Source organism: Rhipicephalus microplus, unplaced genomic scaffold (assembly GCF_043290135.1).
Source record: "Rhipicephalus microplus isolate Deutch F79 unplaced genomic scaffold, USDA_Rmic scaffold_12, whole genome shotgun sequence".
NCBI classification, from domain to species: Eukaryota; Metazoa; Arthropoda; class Arachnida; order Ixodida; family Ixodidae; genus Rhipicephalus; species Rhipicephalus microplus.
This window is the reverse complement of record NW_027464585.1, coordinates 22,899,948-22,915,743: the sequence shown is the minus strand read 5'-3', so window position 1 is coordinate 22,915,743 and position 15,796 is coordinate 22,899,948. Positions and strand designations below refer to the sequence as shown.

At 49.5% G+C, this 15,796-nt stretch overlaps 1 protein-coding gene and 1 pseudogene across 3 annotated transcripts in view; one reads left to right on the top strand and one right to left on the bottom strand.

Annotated features, from left to right (window-relative positions):
* The window catches only part of LOC119166692 (USP6 N-terminal-like protein), a 138,150-nt gene that overhangs the window by 98,228 nt on the left and 24,126 nt on the right, over positions 1–15,796 (bottom strand). For all 3 annotated transcript variants that reach the window (XM_075882405.1, XM_037418013.2, XM_075882406.1), the window contains one exon: positions 15,574–15,683. In XM_075882405.1, coding sequence (XP_075738520.1) covers positions 15,574–15,683 — 110 coding nt within the window. The remainder of the gene's footprint in view (positions 1–15,573; positions 15,684–15,796) is intronic.
* On the top strand, positions 7,961–8,864 carry LOC119166695 (uncharacterized; annotated as a pseudogene).

The following is a 15,796-nucleotide window of genomic DNA, read 5'->3' as shown; positions in this document are numbered from 1 at the left end:
CCAACGTACAACAGCATACCATTCACAAACAAATGGCTGACGGAGCAGCTGAACAAAACACTTGCAGATATGCTTTGCATGTACGTCGATGTGGAACATAACTGGGATGAGATACTTCCTGATGTCACTTTCGCATACAATACAGCATAGCAAGACACAACACGCATGACACCATTCAGTCTTCTCCATGGCCGTGAAGTCACAACAATGCTTGACGCTATGTTGCCGCATGAAATTGATGGCGTTGAAACAAGTGCAGACTACGTAACTCAGCTTGCTGAAGAAGCCCGACAACTTGCCTGCGTATGTATTCGTCGCCACCAGGACTATGACACAAGGCGCTACAATCTTCGCCACAGACCAGTTTCCTATGAGGCAGGAGAGAAAGTTTGGATCTGGACCCCAGTTCGTCGTCGTGGCCTCTCAGAGAAGCTCTTAAGACAGTACTTCGGGCCGTATAGAGTCCCTGGGCGTCTCAGTGGTGTTAACTATGAGGTTATTCCCAAGAGTCCACATGGTTAAAGGCATCAAAGACACGCACCAGAAGTTGTGCACGTGGTTTGGATGAAGCCTTATTTGTCCGAATGAGCCCGTTGGCTGCAAGTGACTGCAAACCCTGCCACCATAATGATGAAGCATCGGGACGATGCCTTCTTGGAAGGGAGGCTAATGTTACGGTTATAAGCCATAAGCACAACAGAAGAGGAAGAAGCCAGCATCGTGAGTGGCAGTTTCTGGCCTTTTTCGAAAAAAAACGACGTCGCGCGTTTGCTCTTGCGTTTCGCGCTTGTGTGCGAATAGAGCCTCGCTGTTCTCGTCGAAATGAAGCCTTGTGTCCTGTTCTTTCCATGATGCGACAATATAACGAATTTTCTCCACAGACAATCCAGGAATTTCACCCCGGATTTCGGCCTTCTGGTACAAGCATGCATTTGCCACCAACAAAGCTCGAAGCATTGGCTGCGTGCACGGCGCATTATAAGAGAGCAAGGGCTCGTTATTGTGCGCGGTTGAAGGGCGAGGCGGGCAGGCGAGCTTGCGCCCCACGAGACAACGTTGCAGTCGTTCTTGCCGCTGCGAGAGCATGTGCCGAGTGCCTACCCCCTCTCTTTAAACCAAAAAGAAAATACATTTGCGTTGGCAATGCGACGCCTTTAGTTAGCTTCACATATGTCGGGCCGCGCTGCTTATAGAGGGCTCTTTACCGAATAGTTTTCCGCAGTATCTGCGTCTATGTCGTTCGCATCTTCGTTTTACACACCATGCGCATATGCATGATTTCACTGCACATGCATGATATGGCCCCCACCAACGTTCAGCTTTGCTTTTTTCTAAACGCGGACAACCATGTCATTACCACCGAGGATATGTCAAATTAGATACTCATGAAAATTCTACAAGACCACGGTGATGACGGATCTTCGGAGGTCGGCTCTTCACGCGCTTCCGTCTTGTGCTGTGCCGCAAGTTCGCAGGCTCGTAGCTTTGGCGATTAGCAGATTAGTTCTGACAACACAACAGCACATTGAATGCACTGGAATGCACAACAGCACATTGAATGCACTGGAATGAACGCGATAGCAAGATATTGTAAAGTTATACAAAGTAAGGCTGGCAGCCAACTCTTTTGAATTCGACATTGCGAAACTCCTACAAAACGCTGGTTTGAGCAAACACTGCCGCTCCAAGGAGAAGTGCTCTTTTCATACAGTCTTTTCGTGTTGAAAGCGCACAGCTGATACTTGCGGAGATAGCACGCACGCCAACAATCACGACCACCCTTAAAATCATTGTTGTTAATACTATAGCTACCCCCCTTACCCCGTGTTTTTTTTCATGCTCGCTCACGAGGAAAGGTTTCCTTTTATTTTTGAAGAAGAAGAGGCGCTGTGATCGCCAGAGCTCACGGACACATTTCGCAAGGACTCTGCATTTCCACCTTGCTGCATCGCCACAAATTCCTTTTTATACGTCTGAAAAGTGACCCAACACTCCAAGACGACGCCAGGCACCGTTGGAAATCACCACTTCACACCGGCAAGTCGTTCTGCTGCTGTGAATGCAGCGCATCATGCCCGACTACGCTAGGCCGCCATGCTTACCCTAACTCCGGCATCGTTGCCACAAGACGCCGCCTTTTTCTGTCAGTGTTCGCTTCCAGAGCGCGTCCCAGACAGGAAAATGAAAGTTGTCGTAACAGGAATGCCAATAACTGATGAGGAGCATACCATGCTCTTCATCAAGGTCATGGTCACATACGCTGATCATGGTCACATACAGCGTTGGCCATGCCGATATCGCTGTCCTGATCTCGAGCAGCGCTCAGACGCGGCCGACAATGTTACCACCGACACCTAGCGCGGCAAGCCGTGCACAGCCACCACCGGCTCCAAAGCGATGCCCACTGTCCCGGTTACCACCGGAAGACTACAAAATAGTCCTGCGACCGCAGGGTTCACTACACCTAGCCGATCTGGGACCAGCCCGCCTCTCTGAAGCCTTATGCGCCGCTGCCGAATTCGACTCACCCGCAGTCTTTCACACTAGCCAGATGCGCATTCATCCGACCAACAACTGTCAGCACACCTAATGAGAACCGTGCAATGACTTACTTACCTGAAGATTACCCAACTGAAAATTGCCGACCAATCCTGTGCCATGGCTGTGTATGCCCCTGTACCCGACAGCTCTGTTAGAGGCATAATATTCAATGCGCACAGCTTCGAAAGTGATGAACAGATCTTCAACGAGCTTCGTGCCCGCAATCCAACTATTGACATTGTAAGGGCTCGGCGACTGGGAAAGACCAGACATTTCGTCTTAACCATCGCTGGTCATACCCTACCCAAGCATGTCGGCTACCTTGCTTTCACGCTCTTGATATTTCCCTTCAGAGAACGGGTAGAGGCGTGCTACAATTGCAGACAAACTGGTCATAGGACCAACACGTGTCCGAAGACGAAACAAGATAACTGTCGTCGCAGTGGCGAAAGCCACCCGCAACCTACCGACAGCAAAGAACTCACTAGCCCAGCGCAATGCTTAGTTTGTAAAGGCAGCCACCTAACCAGCAGTCGCAACTGTAAATATTGATTCCTGAAAAGGAAGCTTCCAGGAAATAACAAGAGCACCGAAGCAACTCGGCACCTTTCCGACTGCCAGACCGAGAGTACTACTACTGACAATAAGAACTATCAAGAATCTTTCACGCCGCTTGTTGGAAGGAGCATCAGCGCTACCGGACCTGACAACTGTGTCCGCTCCGATTCCCGTGAAAGACCAGGGATCACCACAACAGACCTCCTGCCGTCCCACCCGCAAAGAGCGTTGCTAGGCAGACAGACAAGCAGCAACAGCCACAGACACAACCCTTCGAAAACCAACAGGTGAGGGAGTTGGCAGAACAGGTCAAACTATTGCAACAACAATTGGCAGCCGCCAACGATAAAATTAAACAAATGGAACGCAAACAAGTGCCCGCTAGCACCACTATTACGAACAGTACCGAACAGATCGTGGCCTGTGTCGCGCAAAATGAAAACACTGCAACGATAGATGTAGACGCGGCCAGGGGCACGAAACATAAGGCTGCCGAACCAACAGCCGTAATTACCACCGCAGACCCGAACGTCTCACAAATCAATGATCCAATTGAAAGGCTAGAATTTCTATTCGACAAAATGTCTAGGAAGCAAACAACTCAAAACCAACAGCTCACTGAGAGTATCGGTGCTCTTGGTATGGCTCTCGCTAACCTTACAGCTCGCTTAGATTCACTTCCAACTCTGACCGAGAGTGCAGCTGCAGCCGTAATCACATCACATACATCGTCCTCAACTCCCACGCAGCCCATTGCTAAGAAAAGTCCCAAAATGCCCTCAACCCAATCTATCAAGGCAACGCCATATTCATGAAAAGATGGCCAACGCGACTAGCACGCTCTTCTGGCAGTGGAATTGCAGGAGCTGCGGCAACAAGCAGGCAGCTTTGCAATTTCACCTCCAATTCGCCGACCAGTCCTCTAATATAATTGCATTACAGAAGACAGGCTACCCTGCGGAACTGTCTGGATGTCGCATTCAACGAATTTACCCCTGCCGAAAAGCAACCGACAACTGCCATAGTGGTGCAACGCAATCTCACGGCAATTTAACATTACATGTAATATGCAACATAGAACTTCTCGTAGAACTTCTCCCTCACAAACGCTCAGATAGCAGCGTATACGTTTTAAATTTGTATAGTCCATCTAGAGATACTAGTACCCACGTTGCCTCCCTTCTAAGAAAAGTTAGCAGAATACCGGGTCACTCACAGCTGATAATGATGAGTGACTAATGCCAAACATACCGAATGGGGCTACCCAAAATGTGACCGCAAGGGCACTAAACTATGGGAAACGATTAGGGACTTGGGTCCTACCCTACTCACGCTCTCCGACTGGCCAACCAGGATGGGGAATAGCGTCAGTCGCAACACAGCCATCTACACTTGTTAAAAACGCTTACACAGTTATGTGGGAAAGCACTGAACGACAGTTAGGAAGCGTACCTACTAAAGGCTGCAAAAGAACAAAATTCACTACTAAACACACGAAATGGGGTGTCTTTTGATTCCTGATAGACAAGCGCTTAACCATAACTATCGAAGATCTCAATAAGTGGAATACCAATCTCACTAATGATGCTAAACAGGCTACATGCGAAACCCCAATAGAGCGGGACAGCCCCATCCCGAACTCAAAATTTGTGCACCTGTGGGAAGCACAGCCCAGTATACATCACCGATGGCTCCGCCAAAAGCACAATTGAAAGTTGAAACGCTGATTAGGGCAACTTGACAGGGACATCGAGGAGTACTCAAAAAAACTTAGTCAAACACAATGGCATCAGCTATGCGACAGGCTTAACAGTGAGCTAGGAAATAACACCTGGCCGCTTTACAGGCACTTATTGGATCCTGAACAGACTAAAAGCCTGTCGCACAATAAAATGCACCAGCTCGTTTACAAATACACAGGCACCAAGCATAAATTTGTGCAAGAACTGCAAAACAGGTATTTAAACACACAGGCAGACACGTCACAAATGCCTGAATACTCCAGAAATACTAACCATGAGCTAGATCGAGATATAACCGAGGCATAAATTCGTGCTGTTTTGAATAGTACAGTCGAGCCTGCTTATAACAAACCTGAGCCTGACGCGGCATACGTTCGCTGTATCCCAAGTTCGTAGTAAATGAAACACTGCTTTTAAGAAAGTTGGGAGTGAACACACAAACTTTTTTTGCCCAAAAAGTTCGTGATGCATGTCTTTCGAAGAGCAGAAGCGATGAGGGCGGTCTTGAGTTCATTTAAAATGGCAGGGCGCTCGTTCGCCGAGGCCCGTGGCATAAGCTGCATGAGGCATAAGCTGCATGAGGCACTGGCTCCAAAGTTTCGTCGTTTTTGCAACCCGATTCCTCCAAATCGCTCTCGCCACGTACTTCATTCACGATGCCCTTATCCGTGCACGGTTCCGCAGTGTCAGCACCATCATCGGACATGATTAAACCATCGCAACAGATGTCCCACCCGTTCTCCCAGGTTGGAGTCGACGACGCGCTGCCACAAATCACTGCCGGAGTGATCCTGTTCGGAAGCTTCAGGCTCGGCATCAGACTCGATGTAGACGAAGTCGGCCTCGCAAAAACAGTTTCGCGCGCATGTAGCTGTCGCCGCCGCCCACGAAATATTCACCATCTCCACAGCTGAATACCAAGACCCCCGACGCGGCAAGTTGGCTGCCAGGTGGTCAACAGTTATGAGCAAGCGCTCCACAATGCGGCACCTACTGCGCAGATTACGCTCAAGCCAAGCGGTCACAATTTCGACGTTTTGTTGAGTGGCAGAAAAAAGCGTGCAAGCCCTCCCGTCTGCCATACTGACCAAACACGCACACCAAGAGCAAGCAAGACGCACACACGCGACATGCATGCCAGAACCCATAGAACAGCTCTAGACCTGTTTCTAGTGAGAAAACGAAATTAACTCGAGCCAGCGCGGCTGGCGTCGCGGAGCGATGGAGACGGGCGAAGGGCTTGCACGGGCGAAGGGATCAAAAGAGGAGAGCATATTTGCGAGAGTAGAAGGGCAAGGAGTTGCGATAGAGTGAAGAGAGGGGAGGATGCGGCGGGAGGGCGGCGTTGAAAACCAAAACACACGGGAAGGAGGCAGGTTGGGTAGCTTGCTTGAAAGGTCTGTGAAACCCACAACTCGCTCCTAGAAAAACTTGAAAGAGTAGTGCCTGCGTGCGCAGAGGTAAAATCACGGCCGCCTGGATTGGTGCGCGTGGCGGTGTTCAAAGAATCGGTGGCCTTGGTCAAAAAATCATTTTGTTGCGCCGGCGGGTTTGCGTGGCCTTACCAACTTTGATATTTCGCGATTTGTTCCGCGCAAATTAACAGCCATTTTCGCGCGTCCGCACGCGTGCGGAGGGCATGCTAAACAGAGTGCGAAGTGAGGAACAAGTCGTCAACATGAAATGAATCGCAAATTATCAGAGTCGGTGGGGTAGTGAACGCACATGCACTAGACGCAGACGATCGAATACAGTCCGTGGTCGACGATGTTGGCAAATGATCTGGTCACTCCAGGCCGGTGACACCAACGACAGTACCAGTGATCAAAAACATGATAGCTGGCCGACTGGTCTTCGAAATATCGGTGGCAGTGTGAAAACAGGGGCCTCGTCTAGCGATGCTGGTTGCTCAGAGTAGTGGCAGGATAAAGGACGGAAGCGTGCGTAACAAAAAGCGGTCGGGTAGAGCGGCAACTAAATAAAGGGGCGTTTAACAATAACAATGTATGGGCACCTCGCCGATGCCTGATCCATGGTCGAAAGTGGTTTCCCAGGAAGTCGGCAGAGCGCTGACTCCATTCGCTGTAACCCATTAGCGGCGCTCGGAGACGTTCGTTGCAAGTGCAATTTTGTGCCATTGAACCAATGTATATTTTTAAGGTCACACGGATATTGCTCGTCTTAAGCGAAATTTTGTTTTAAGTGGGGCCGTTATATGTGGGCTCGACTGTAATCGTACAACGGCTTCCCCAGGAGATGATAAAATTTCCAACATAATACTGCGTAACCTAGACGATAAGTCTATTATGGCAATTACCGACCTTATGAACAAACATTGGGCGTCTGGGACACTACCGCCAAGTTGGAAACATTTACGAGTAAATTTATTCCCAAGCGGGGCAAGACATTGTCTGGAAAATCTTCGGCCTGTTTCCCTCACATCACCTTTAAGGAAAGTAATGGAACACGCAATTCTACGATGACTAACAGCTTATGCAGAGCTGAGAGACCTCCTCCCCCCCTCCCCACCCCCCGATGATAGGATTCCGCCAGGAATAATCCACACAGGATATAATGCTACAACTTCACAATGATATATTAAATCCTGGACACACAGCGGCCACCAGGACCATCCTGGGCCTGGATATCACTAAAGCATTTGATAATGTGTCCCATGCTGCTGTACTTGACAACCTGGCCGTCGGCAGTCGCACTTACAATTATATCGGAACTTTTTTGCATGAACGCACAGCTGAACTAACCATTGGTGACCTGAAAAGCGACAAAATCACCTTTGGAACACTGGGCACTCCACAAGGAGCCATGTTATCACCATTCCTATTTAACATTACCATGCGTGGCCTGCCCGTTCTCTTGGATTAGATCTCACACATTAGGCACTCACTGTATGCTGATGATGTTACCATATGGACCTGCACAGGCTCAGATGGACAAATCTGTGACGCGTTGCAAACAGCCGCCGACACTGTGCAGGAGTACGTAAGGAAAGTGGGCCTTTGTTGTTCTCCCAACAAATTCGAGTGTTATATTCAGTTTCGGTTTTTACATTGTGTTCTTTCACCCCCAGAGGACGCGTCTGTCCTTTATGTATATTTTCGATGTGTTGCGTAATAAACGTCTTTTTGTACGGTGGTGCTGCCGGTGCTTCTTACGTCTTTCGCAAACACCACATTGGCGACGAGGATGGGATAAACACGTCAAGCTACCTTCGGCATCGAGTGCCGTCCGGGTCCGCCCCGCCATAAGTTTCTCCGGCCTTGCTCCGCCGCCGCCGTTCCCCCGACGCCCGGCCGGCCGTCACTTCCATGGGAGGAGTGGGAGCAAACCTTAACAGTCTACCTTCTAGCGTCCGGAGCAGCTGAGTTCCCACCAGCGCGACGCAAGGCCATTCTTCTGCATTGTTTGGGGGCAGAAGGGCAGCGTGTTTACCGGACTTTACCTGCAGGGTCAAATGCCGCAGCACCAGCAAGCGCCGCAGCACCGGAAGTACAAGAGAAGCCTCCTGCGGCCGCTACTGACGAGTACGAGGCTGCACTCATTGCCTTACGGCAGCAGTTTTCCACGTCGGGTAACGTCGTCGTCGAGCGTCATCGTTTCCACCGCCGCAGCCAACACGCAGGCGAGTCCGTTCATGACTTTGTTGCTGCTTTACGGGAGCTCGTTTCGCATTGTTCGTTCGCTTCACAAGATGATGCTCTGCGGGACCGATTTGTTGCCGGCGTTGCTTCCAACCGCGTACGTGAACGGTTGCTGCTCGAGGGTTCCTCCCTTTCGTTCGAGAGCGCAGTGCGGATCGCTCTTCAGTTTGAGCAAGCAGCTGAAGAGGTGAAGGAATTTTCTGCTTCGGTCGAGCCTGTTTCTGTACGGCGTCCTTCCCAGTATTCGCATTCTTCGCGAAAATTCAATTTCCAGCCAAAAGCGCATTTTCAGCAAAACTCTCCAAGCGCTAGCGGTTCGCGTGCGCCGCAGGGGCCCCGCCCCCCCTCGGCGAGACAGAGATAGCCGGTCCATTTCACTACACTGTTTCCGATGCGGCTCGCGGAATCACCGCGCATCAGCGTCACAGTGCCCTGCGCAGGGAAAGAAGTGTTTGTTTTGTGGTATCAAGGGCCACTTTCAGAAAGTATGCAACCGCAAGCGTCAAATGCAAGGCAGGATTCGTGAAGTTGGCATCGATGACGATGCTTTGTCAGGGGGAAGTTCTGAGCAAGTTTTGACTGTGCAGCATCCCACTCCCAGCGCAATTTACATACAAGTACGCGTAGCGGATGTCAAGTTGTCATTCCTTGTTGACTCAGGGTCGTCTGTTTCAATTCTATCAGAGCAAGAATTTCACCAACATTTTCAAAGCGGTTTGCTCCTGCCAGCTCCGCATGTCACTTTGTTTGACTATTCGAAGCGCCCAATTTCCGTGCTAGGCTGTTTCCAGGCAGACATTCAGTTTAAAGGGCACTCTGCCCCACTTCTTTTCTACATCGTTCACCAAGGAACTTGTCTGATTGGCCTTGACGGCATTAAGGTCCTAAATCTTCGAATACAGGGCTCCACTCTTGAGTGCCTGCACACGTCCGTTGCCCCGCCGCCGCGTGTTAATGACCCGACACCTTGTCACATTCCGATGCAGTCAATAGAGTAACCCAGGCAAGCAAACCTTCCGCCAGCCTTGGAACACGACTTCGGTTCACTTTTCAGTCCCGAGTTGGGTCTTGCTAAGCGGTTCACACATCGTGTCAAGATTCGGCAAGGCGTGCAGCCGGTATCTTCGAAGCTGCGCCGTCTTCCATATTCACTTCGGGAACCAGTGTCAAATGAACTTCACAGGTTGCTGAGCCTTGACATCATCGAACGCATCGATGCTTCTGAATGGGTTTTGCCCATTGTTGTCGTTGACAAAAAGATGGCACCATCAGAATTTGTGTTGACCTCCAGGAGCCTAACAAGGCTATTGTACCAGACAGCTTCCCGTTGCCTCATACAGAGGAACTCCTTCATTCCTTGGTAGGCGCGACACACTTCTCAAAACTTGACTTGGCTTCTGCCTACCATCAGGTTCTTTTGCACCCTGACAGCAGGGACCTGACAGCCTTCATCACGCATGAAGGACTTTTTCGGTTCAAGAGAGTTTGCTTTGGGTTAGCTTCTGCCGCAGCGGCATTTCAGAAAATGATGGCCACAATTCTGGATGGCTGCCCTGGTGTGTTGTTCTACATTGATGACGTCATAGTCTTTGGGAAAAGTGCAGAAGAACATCTTTTGAACCTAACAAAGGTCTTGCAGAAAGTCAAGTACGCAGGCCTGAAATTGAACGACAAATGCCTCTTCGACGTTCCAGAACTTTCTTTCCTAGGGCATAAGGTCACTGCACAAGGTATCTCGCCGCTTCCAGAGAAAGTAGACTCGGTAGTTAACACTCCAGTGCCAACAGATGTTGCTGCCCTCCGTTCATTCCTGGGTCTTGTAGAATACTATTCCAAGTTTGTTCCCCGCTTGGCCCAGCCTATGCCGGTCGAGCCTATGCGCGATCTGCTTCGCAAGAATGAGCCACTCATCTGGTCAGCCAAAGAAGACAGCAGTTTCCGGAGGGTCAAGGAAATGCTTTCTTCAAGTACAGTTCTCCACATGTTCGATCCATCACTTCCAGTCATCGTGTCGACCGACGCTTCTGACTGTGGGCTGGGAGCCGTTCTGCAGCAGCAAAATGGCCATGAGCTCCGCACAGTGGCTTTCGCGTCTCGTACCTTGTCACCAGCGGAAAGAAAGTACTCGGTCGGCGAACGCGAAGCGTTGGCATGCATTTGAGCGTACGAACGATGGCACACTTACCTTTGGGGTCACCATTTCAAGATTCGAACGGACCATCAGGCGTTGGTATCGTTGCCGTCTTCGCAAGGACGTGGCAGAAGGCCACTTCGAATCGCACGCTGGAATGCCCGACTCCTATGCTACAATTTCACTGTCGAGTACTGCAAGGGGTCCACCAACACAGTGGCAGATGCTCTTTCTCGGCTGCCAGCTCCTGCCGCGCAGGCACAGCTGGCCAAGGATGAAGAAATTGTGTCGTTGGTCGAGTCGGCTTGCATGACGAAGGAAGAATTCAAGCAAGCCGTCCTCAACGATGGTTGTCTGCAAACGGTCAAGTCGTTCGTGCTCGGTTCTTCGCCACCACAAAAGTCCATACCAGAGGAGGCAAAACCTTTCTACTCTGTGCGCGAAGAACTTTCTGTTGTTGATGACCTTCTACTGCGCGCAGAACGCCTCGTTGTTCCGTCCTCATTCACGGCTCAGTTCATCGCCGTTGCCCACGAGGCGCATCCGGGCATCAAGCGCACAAAGCCGCGACTGTGATCTATTCTGGTGGCCACGAATGGACAAGCAAGCTGAATCTGCCGTGAAAAACTGTCACATCTGCCTGGAGGCAGATAAGTCTGCCAAAACATCGCCAGCGCCATTGCAGCCTATTGACTGGCCTGAAAGGCCATGGCAGAAACTGGGCCTAGACATTGTTGGCCCATTGGAACATGCACCTCACAATAGCCAATTTGCTATAACACTGGTCGATTACCATTCCAAATGGCCAGAGATATATTTCTGCAGCGAAGTGGCCACAAGCACCGTGAGAGACTTCTTAACCAGTGTTCTTGCCCGTGAAGGATACCCGGAAGAGATTGTTTGCGACAATGGGCCGCAGTTCACTTCAAGTGAATTTGTAACCTTTCTTCAAAACCGAGCCATCAAGCTGTCTCATTCGTCTGTATATTACCCCCAGGCGAATGGGCAAGTCGAGAGGTTCAATCAAACTCTGAAGAACTTCATCCAGGTTTCACTCCTCGAAAGGAGACCTATCCAACAAGCAGTTACGGACTACCTCTCTATTTACCGCTATACTCCACAGGCTACTACTGGAGTTGCCCCAGCAGTACTGCTGCATGGGCGAATGCCCCGAACCAGATTGGATGATGTGGGGTTTTCGGCACCAGCGTTTGCAAAAAACCCAGCAAAGGAACTGGCACGACTGCGCCAAAAGGTCCGGCTTCAACAGCAAAGCAGTAAGGAGTACACGGACCGCAGGAGAGCTGCTAAGCAGCCAAAGATAGCTGTGGGTAATTTCGTTCGTACCAAGAAGCCGTCCGTTCGCTTCAAGGGGGATCGCTCCTTTTCCTCGCCAACTGAGGTGTCAGGGAGGAGGGGACCTGTCTCTTTCAGACTTGCAGACGGCCGCACATGGAACGCCTCCAAGCTTTCCCTGGTTTCTGAGAGGGGCACGAGTCCACCATACCAACGTTCGGAGCTACCTCCGCCACAGCTTCCGGTTCAAGTGCCGCAGCCTGCCCTGCCGCCGCCACCTTCTCCCGGGTCGCAGCCGCCGCCTCCTGGCGTACTGCAGTCTGCCGTACCGCAGTCGCCTGCTCCTGATCCGCAACTGCCTGTACCGGAGCCTGCCATGCTGCAGCCGCCTTCTCCTGGGCCGCAATCGCGGTCTCCTGGCGTACTACAGAGCTCTACAAGCTCATTACCATCTCCGGCCGTGCAGCATCCCCATCGGCTGTCCCAAGAGCGTCGGCCACCGGTCTGGCTCAAGGACTATCAGACCCACTAGTTGCCTGTGTGTATAAAACACAGTGTGTATGTAGTGTAAATATGTATTTGTATACAGCGTGTAAAATGTACAGTGCATGCATAGGGGTTTCTTACTAACACTTACTAATAACTAATCACTACATATAAGGGAGGGAGTATGTTATATTCAGTTTCGGTTTTTACTTTGTGTTCTTTCACCCCCAGAGGGCGCGTCTGTCCTTTTTGTATATATTCGATATGTTGCGTAATAAACGTCTTTTTGTACGGTGGTGCTGCCGGTGCTTCTTACGTCTTTCGCAAACACCACACCGAGCTCTTAGTAATTAGAACCAAAAACAAGAAGGATGACCCCTACAGTGGAGCGCGCTCCGCAATCGATATCACAGTAAATGGGAACGTTGTCCCCTCTGTTCGCACAGTCAGGGATTTAGGAACGCTCATCCAGCATAACATTTATAACACAGAAGCTATCAACAAGTTACAGGCATCCGTACAGCAAATGACAAGGCTTCTAAGGGGAGTGGCAACGAAAAATCAGGGAATGAAGGAATCCGACCTATGCAAGTTAATCCACGCTTTTGTAATCAGTCGAGTCACCTACTTGTTCCCCTATTACTAACTCAAAAAGAATGGCGTGGAAAAACTAAACTCCCTAATTAGAGAAACATATAAATGTGCCCTAGGACTTCCCAGATACGCAAGCACAGAAAAACTACTGCGCCTCGGTATCCACAACACAGTGGAGAAACTAATAGAGGGGCATTTAACGGCACAAGAAGAAAGGCTCTTACGAACCAAAGCAGACTTGCACATACTCAACCGTCTCAGACGACGCACTTGTTGCACGCTCAACAACAAGGTTTTCCTGGCAGCTGCAACTGGCGCAGACATTATAGTTAAACCCCTGCCCAAAAATATGCCGGCAGGAATACATGACGAGAGACGAAACGCAAGAGCAGAAAACATCGCAAAACAATTTCAGGATCGCCCGAACGTTCTGTATGTTGACGCCGCTTGACAAGCGAGAGACCGTTACACCATATGCGAGGTGACCGGCAAAGGGGAACTTATTACTGCAGCCACCGTAAAAACGGCCTCGGCATTTAGAGGCAGAAGATGCCGCGATCGTGCTGGCCACCTCAATTCCGGCTATCAATTCCATCCTGAGTGATTTGAAAAGAGCGATCATGAAGTTTACCACTGGCTGTGTTGGGCCAATCGCGGCCAACATTATCAAAAATAAGAAACGAGACAATAAAATACAACTTATAGGGGCCCGCTCAAGCAAGGAATCCAGGGAATGAGACGGCCCATCGCTTAGCCCGAGGTTTAATCAACCGGGACATGGACCCCTCCACCCTGGACTTCCCGCAGGAAGGGATCACCACATATAACGAAATTACAGTCTATTATCGAGAGAATCGCAAGACATACGCGGCTCCGCATGCAGATATGTCAAGGAAACAGGCCAGGATCTGGAGGCAAATCCAAACAGAGTATTTTCCGAGCTCTCATCGGCTGTCTAAAGTTTATCCAGAAGAGATTACACCAAACTGCTGACATTGCAGCTGCATGAAAGCTACCCACAACCACATCCTTTGGGAATGCGAGGGTAACCCCCCACCTAGAACAATACTGCCAGCTTCCTCCCTCGAGGCGTCGGAGTCGCTCCTGTCGTCAGCTGACTACCGTCTTCAGGCAGAAGTGGTTAACTGGGCCGAAACGGTCGTGGCAAGCTTTTGGCCACCTCCCTTCAAACCATCGGCAAATTAAGTTTACAGACCTTGCTATGCCGTCAATAAAGTTGTTTCTCTCACTCTCTCCCTTTCTGTTTGAGCATTCTACAGCAGTTCAAACACGCTGGTGATGTTATCTTATGCGCCTTCCAGGCAATAGAGATGGGCCAGCTCATTTGATCTGAGCTTCAGCAGCGCTCGTGCGCCTTAACCGTCTCGAGAAAGTTGTGATGCGTGTGGGCATGTTATCAATTTAAACTTGTTACGGAACATGGCAGAGAGAGCAAAAACCTGCCAGGAGTGTCCATACAATTGCTATCGCAATAATAATGCAGTTTTTTTACCACCAAATAAGTGTTTTGGGTTAGCTCTGCCTTCAGTCCCCTTTTTTGTTTGATTTGCATGTTTATTTTCATACTGAACCTCCATACCACCAAATCATCTTCATTACAAATTTTTCCGGGAATTTATCGATTTCGTTATATTCGGGTGCAACTGTATTGAGCGCCTTGAAATTACATGAATTTGACAAGTTGGTAAACAGTGCATCACAATTTGAGCCTCAAGAGGACATGATGAGATACACAAATGAAATTCTAACATCTATCGCAACGGCACCAATGCTAGATGTAACAGGACAAGCATTAACCTCACAAAAGATGTCTCGGTGCAGTCATTTTTTCTCTGCTGTATTTACTGAGAGGGCTTTTTTAGTCATCAGTCTAACTGTTAGCCTAAGCGCTTTTGTTTAATCTGTCCTTTTGCATACCATACATTATCACATTCTCTGTTTAGTTTTTTTCTCCCACTTATTCACTGCAATGCGAGTTTTCCTGCTGTCTCACTTTTCCGTCCCATCTGTTGCATTTCACTTTACCAGGTATGCATTTTTGTGCCCATGCTTTTGCTGCTCGTTTCTATCACAGAAGGGTGACTTGAAGGGCAAGTTTGTACACGATACTGAGGGGGGAACAGTGCAAAAAACAAAACGAACAAAGACTGACCACTGATAATTCTTTCTTTGTCCCCTTTTTGATGCCGTTTTCCTCTCAGTACTATTCTATCGATCTATATGCTAACACATCTTCAATTGTTTCAATGCGTCTTGAACATATTCAAATGTTTCAATGCGTCTTGAAGTGTCATAGTACATACAATAATTGCGGTTGTATCTTGTATCTCTCCCTCAAATACTTGTTGCCGAAGAATCATTTATCATATCGCACCATATCACAATACAATTACCAAGTATGCTTGCCCAGCCCTGTGCAGCGAAACTGACGTTGTACTGATTACATTAGCACTGACCTACTACTAGCTTTCTAAAAAAATGTCACGCGACAAGTTGGTTTTACTTTTCAGTGTTTTCGTCTCTTCGCAAGTATCTGAGCACTCACTTGACGCTGTAGCGCTCCCGAAACATGATGTGGTTTCGGTACGTCCTGTTGACATCCAAGTCAATCTGTCGGATGTCTGGGGACCACATGCGTGCACGCTCTCGCATCTCCTGCAAATGTGGAGCACACGGGTAGTGAGTCAAATGTCACATTAAAAATGCAAAGGGAGCACACGTGCTTTTTCTGGGCAAACTGATGGGCTGAAGTTTTGAACAACACTTTT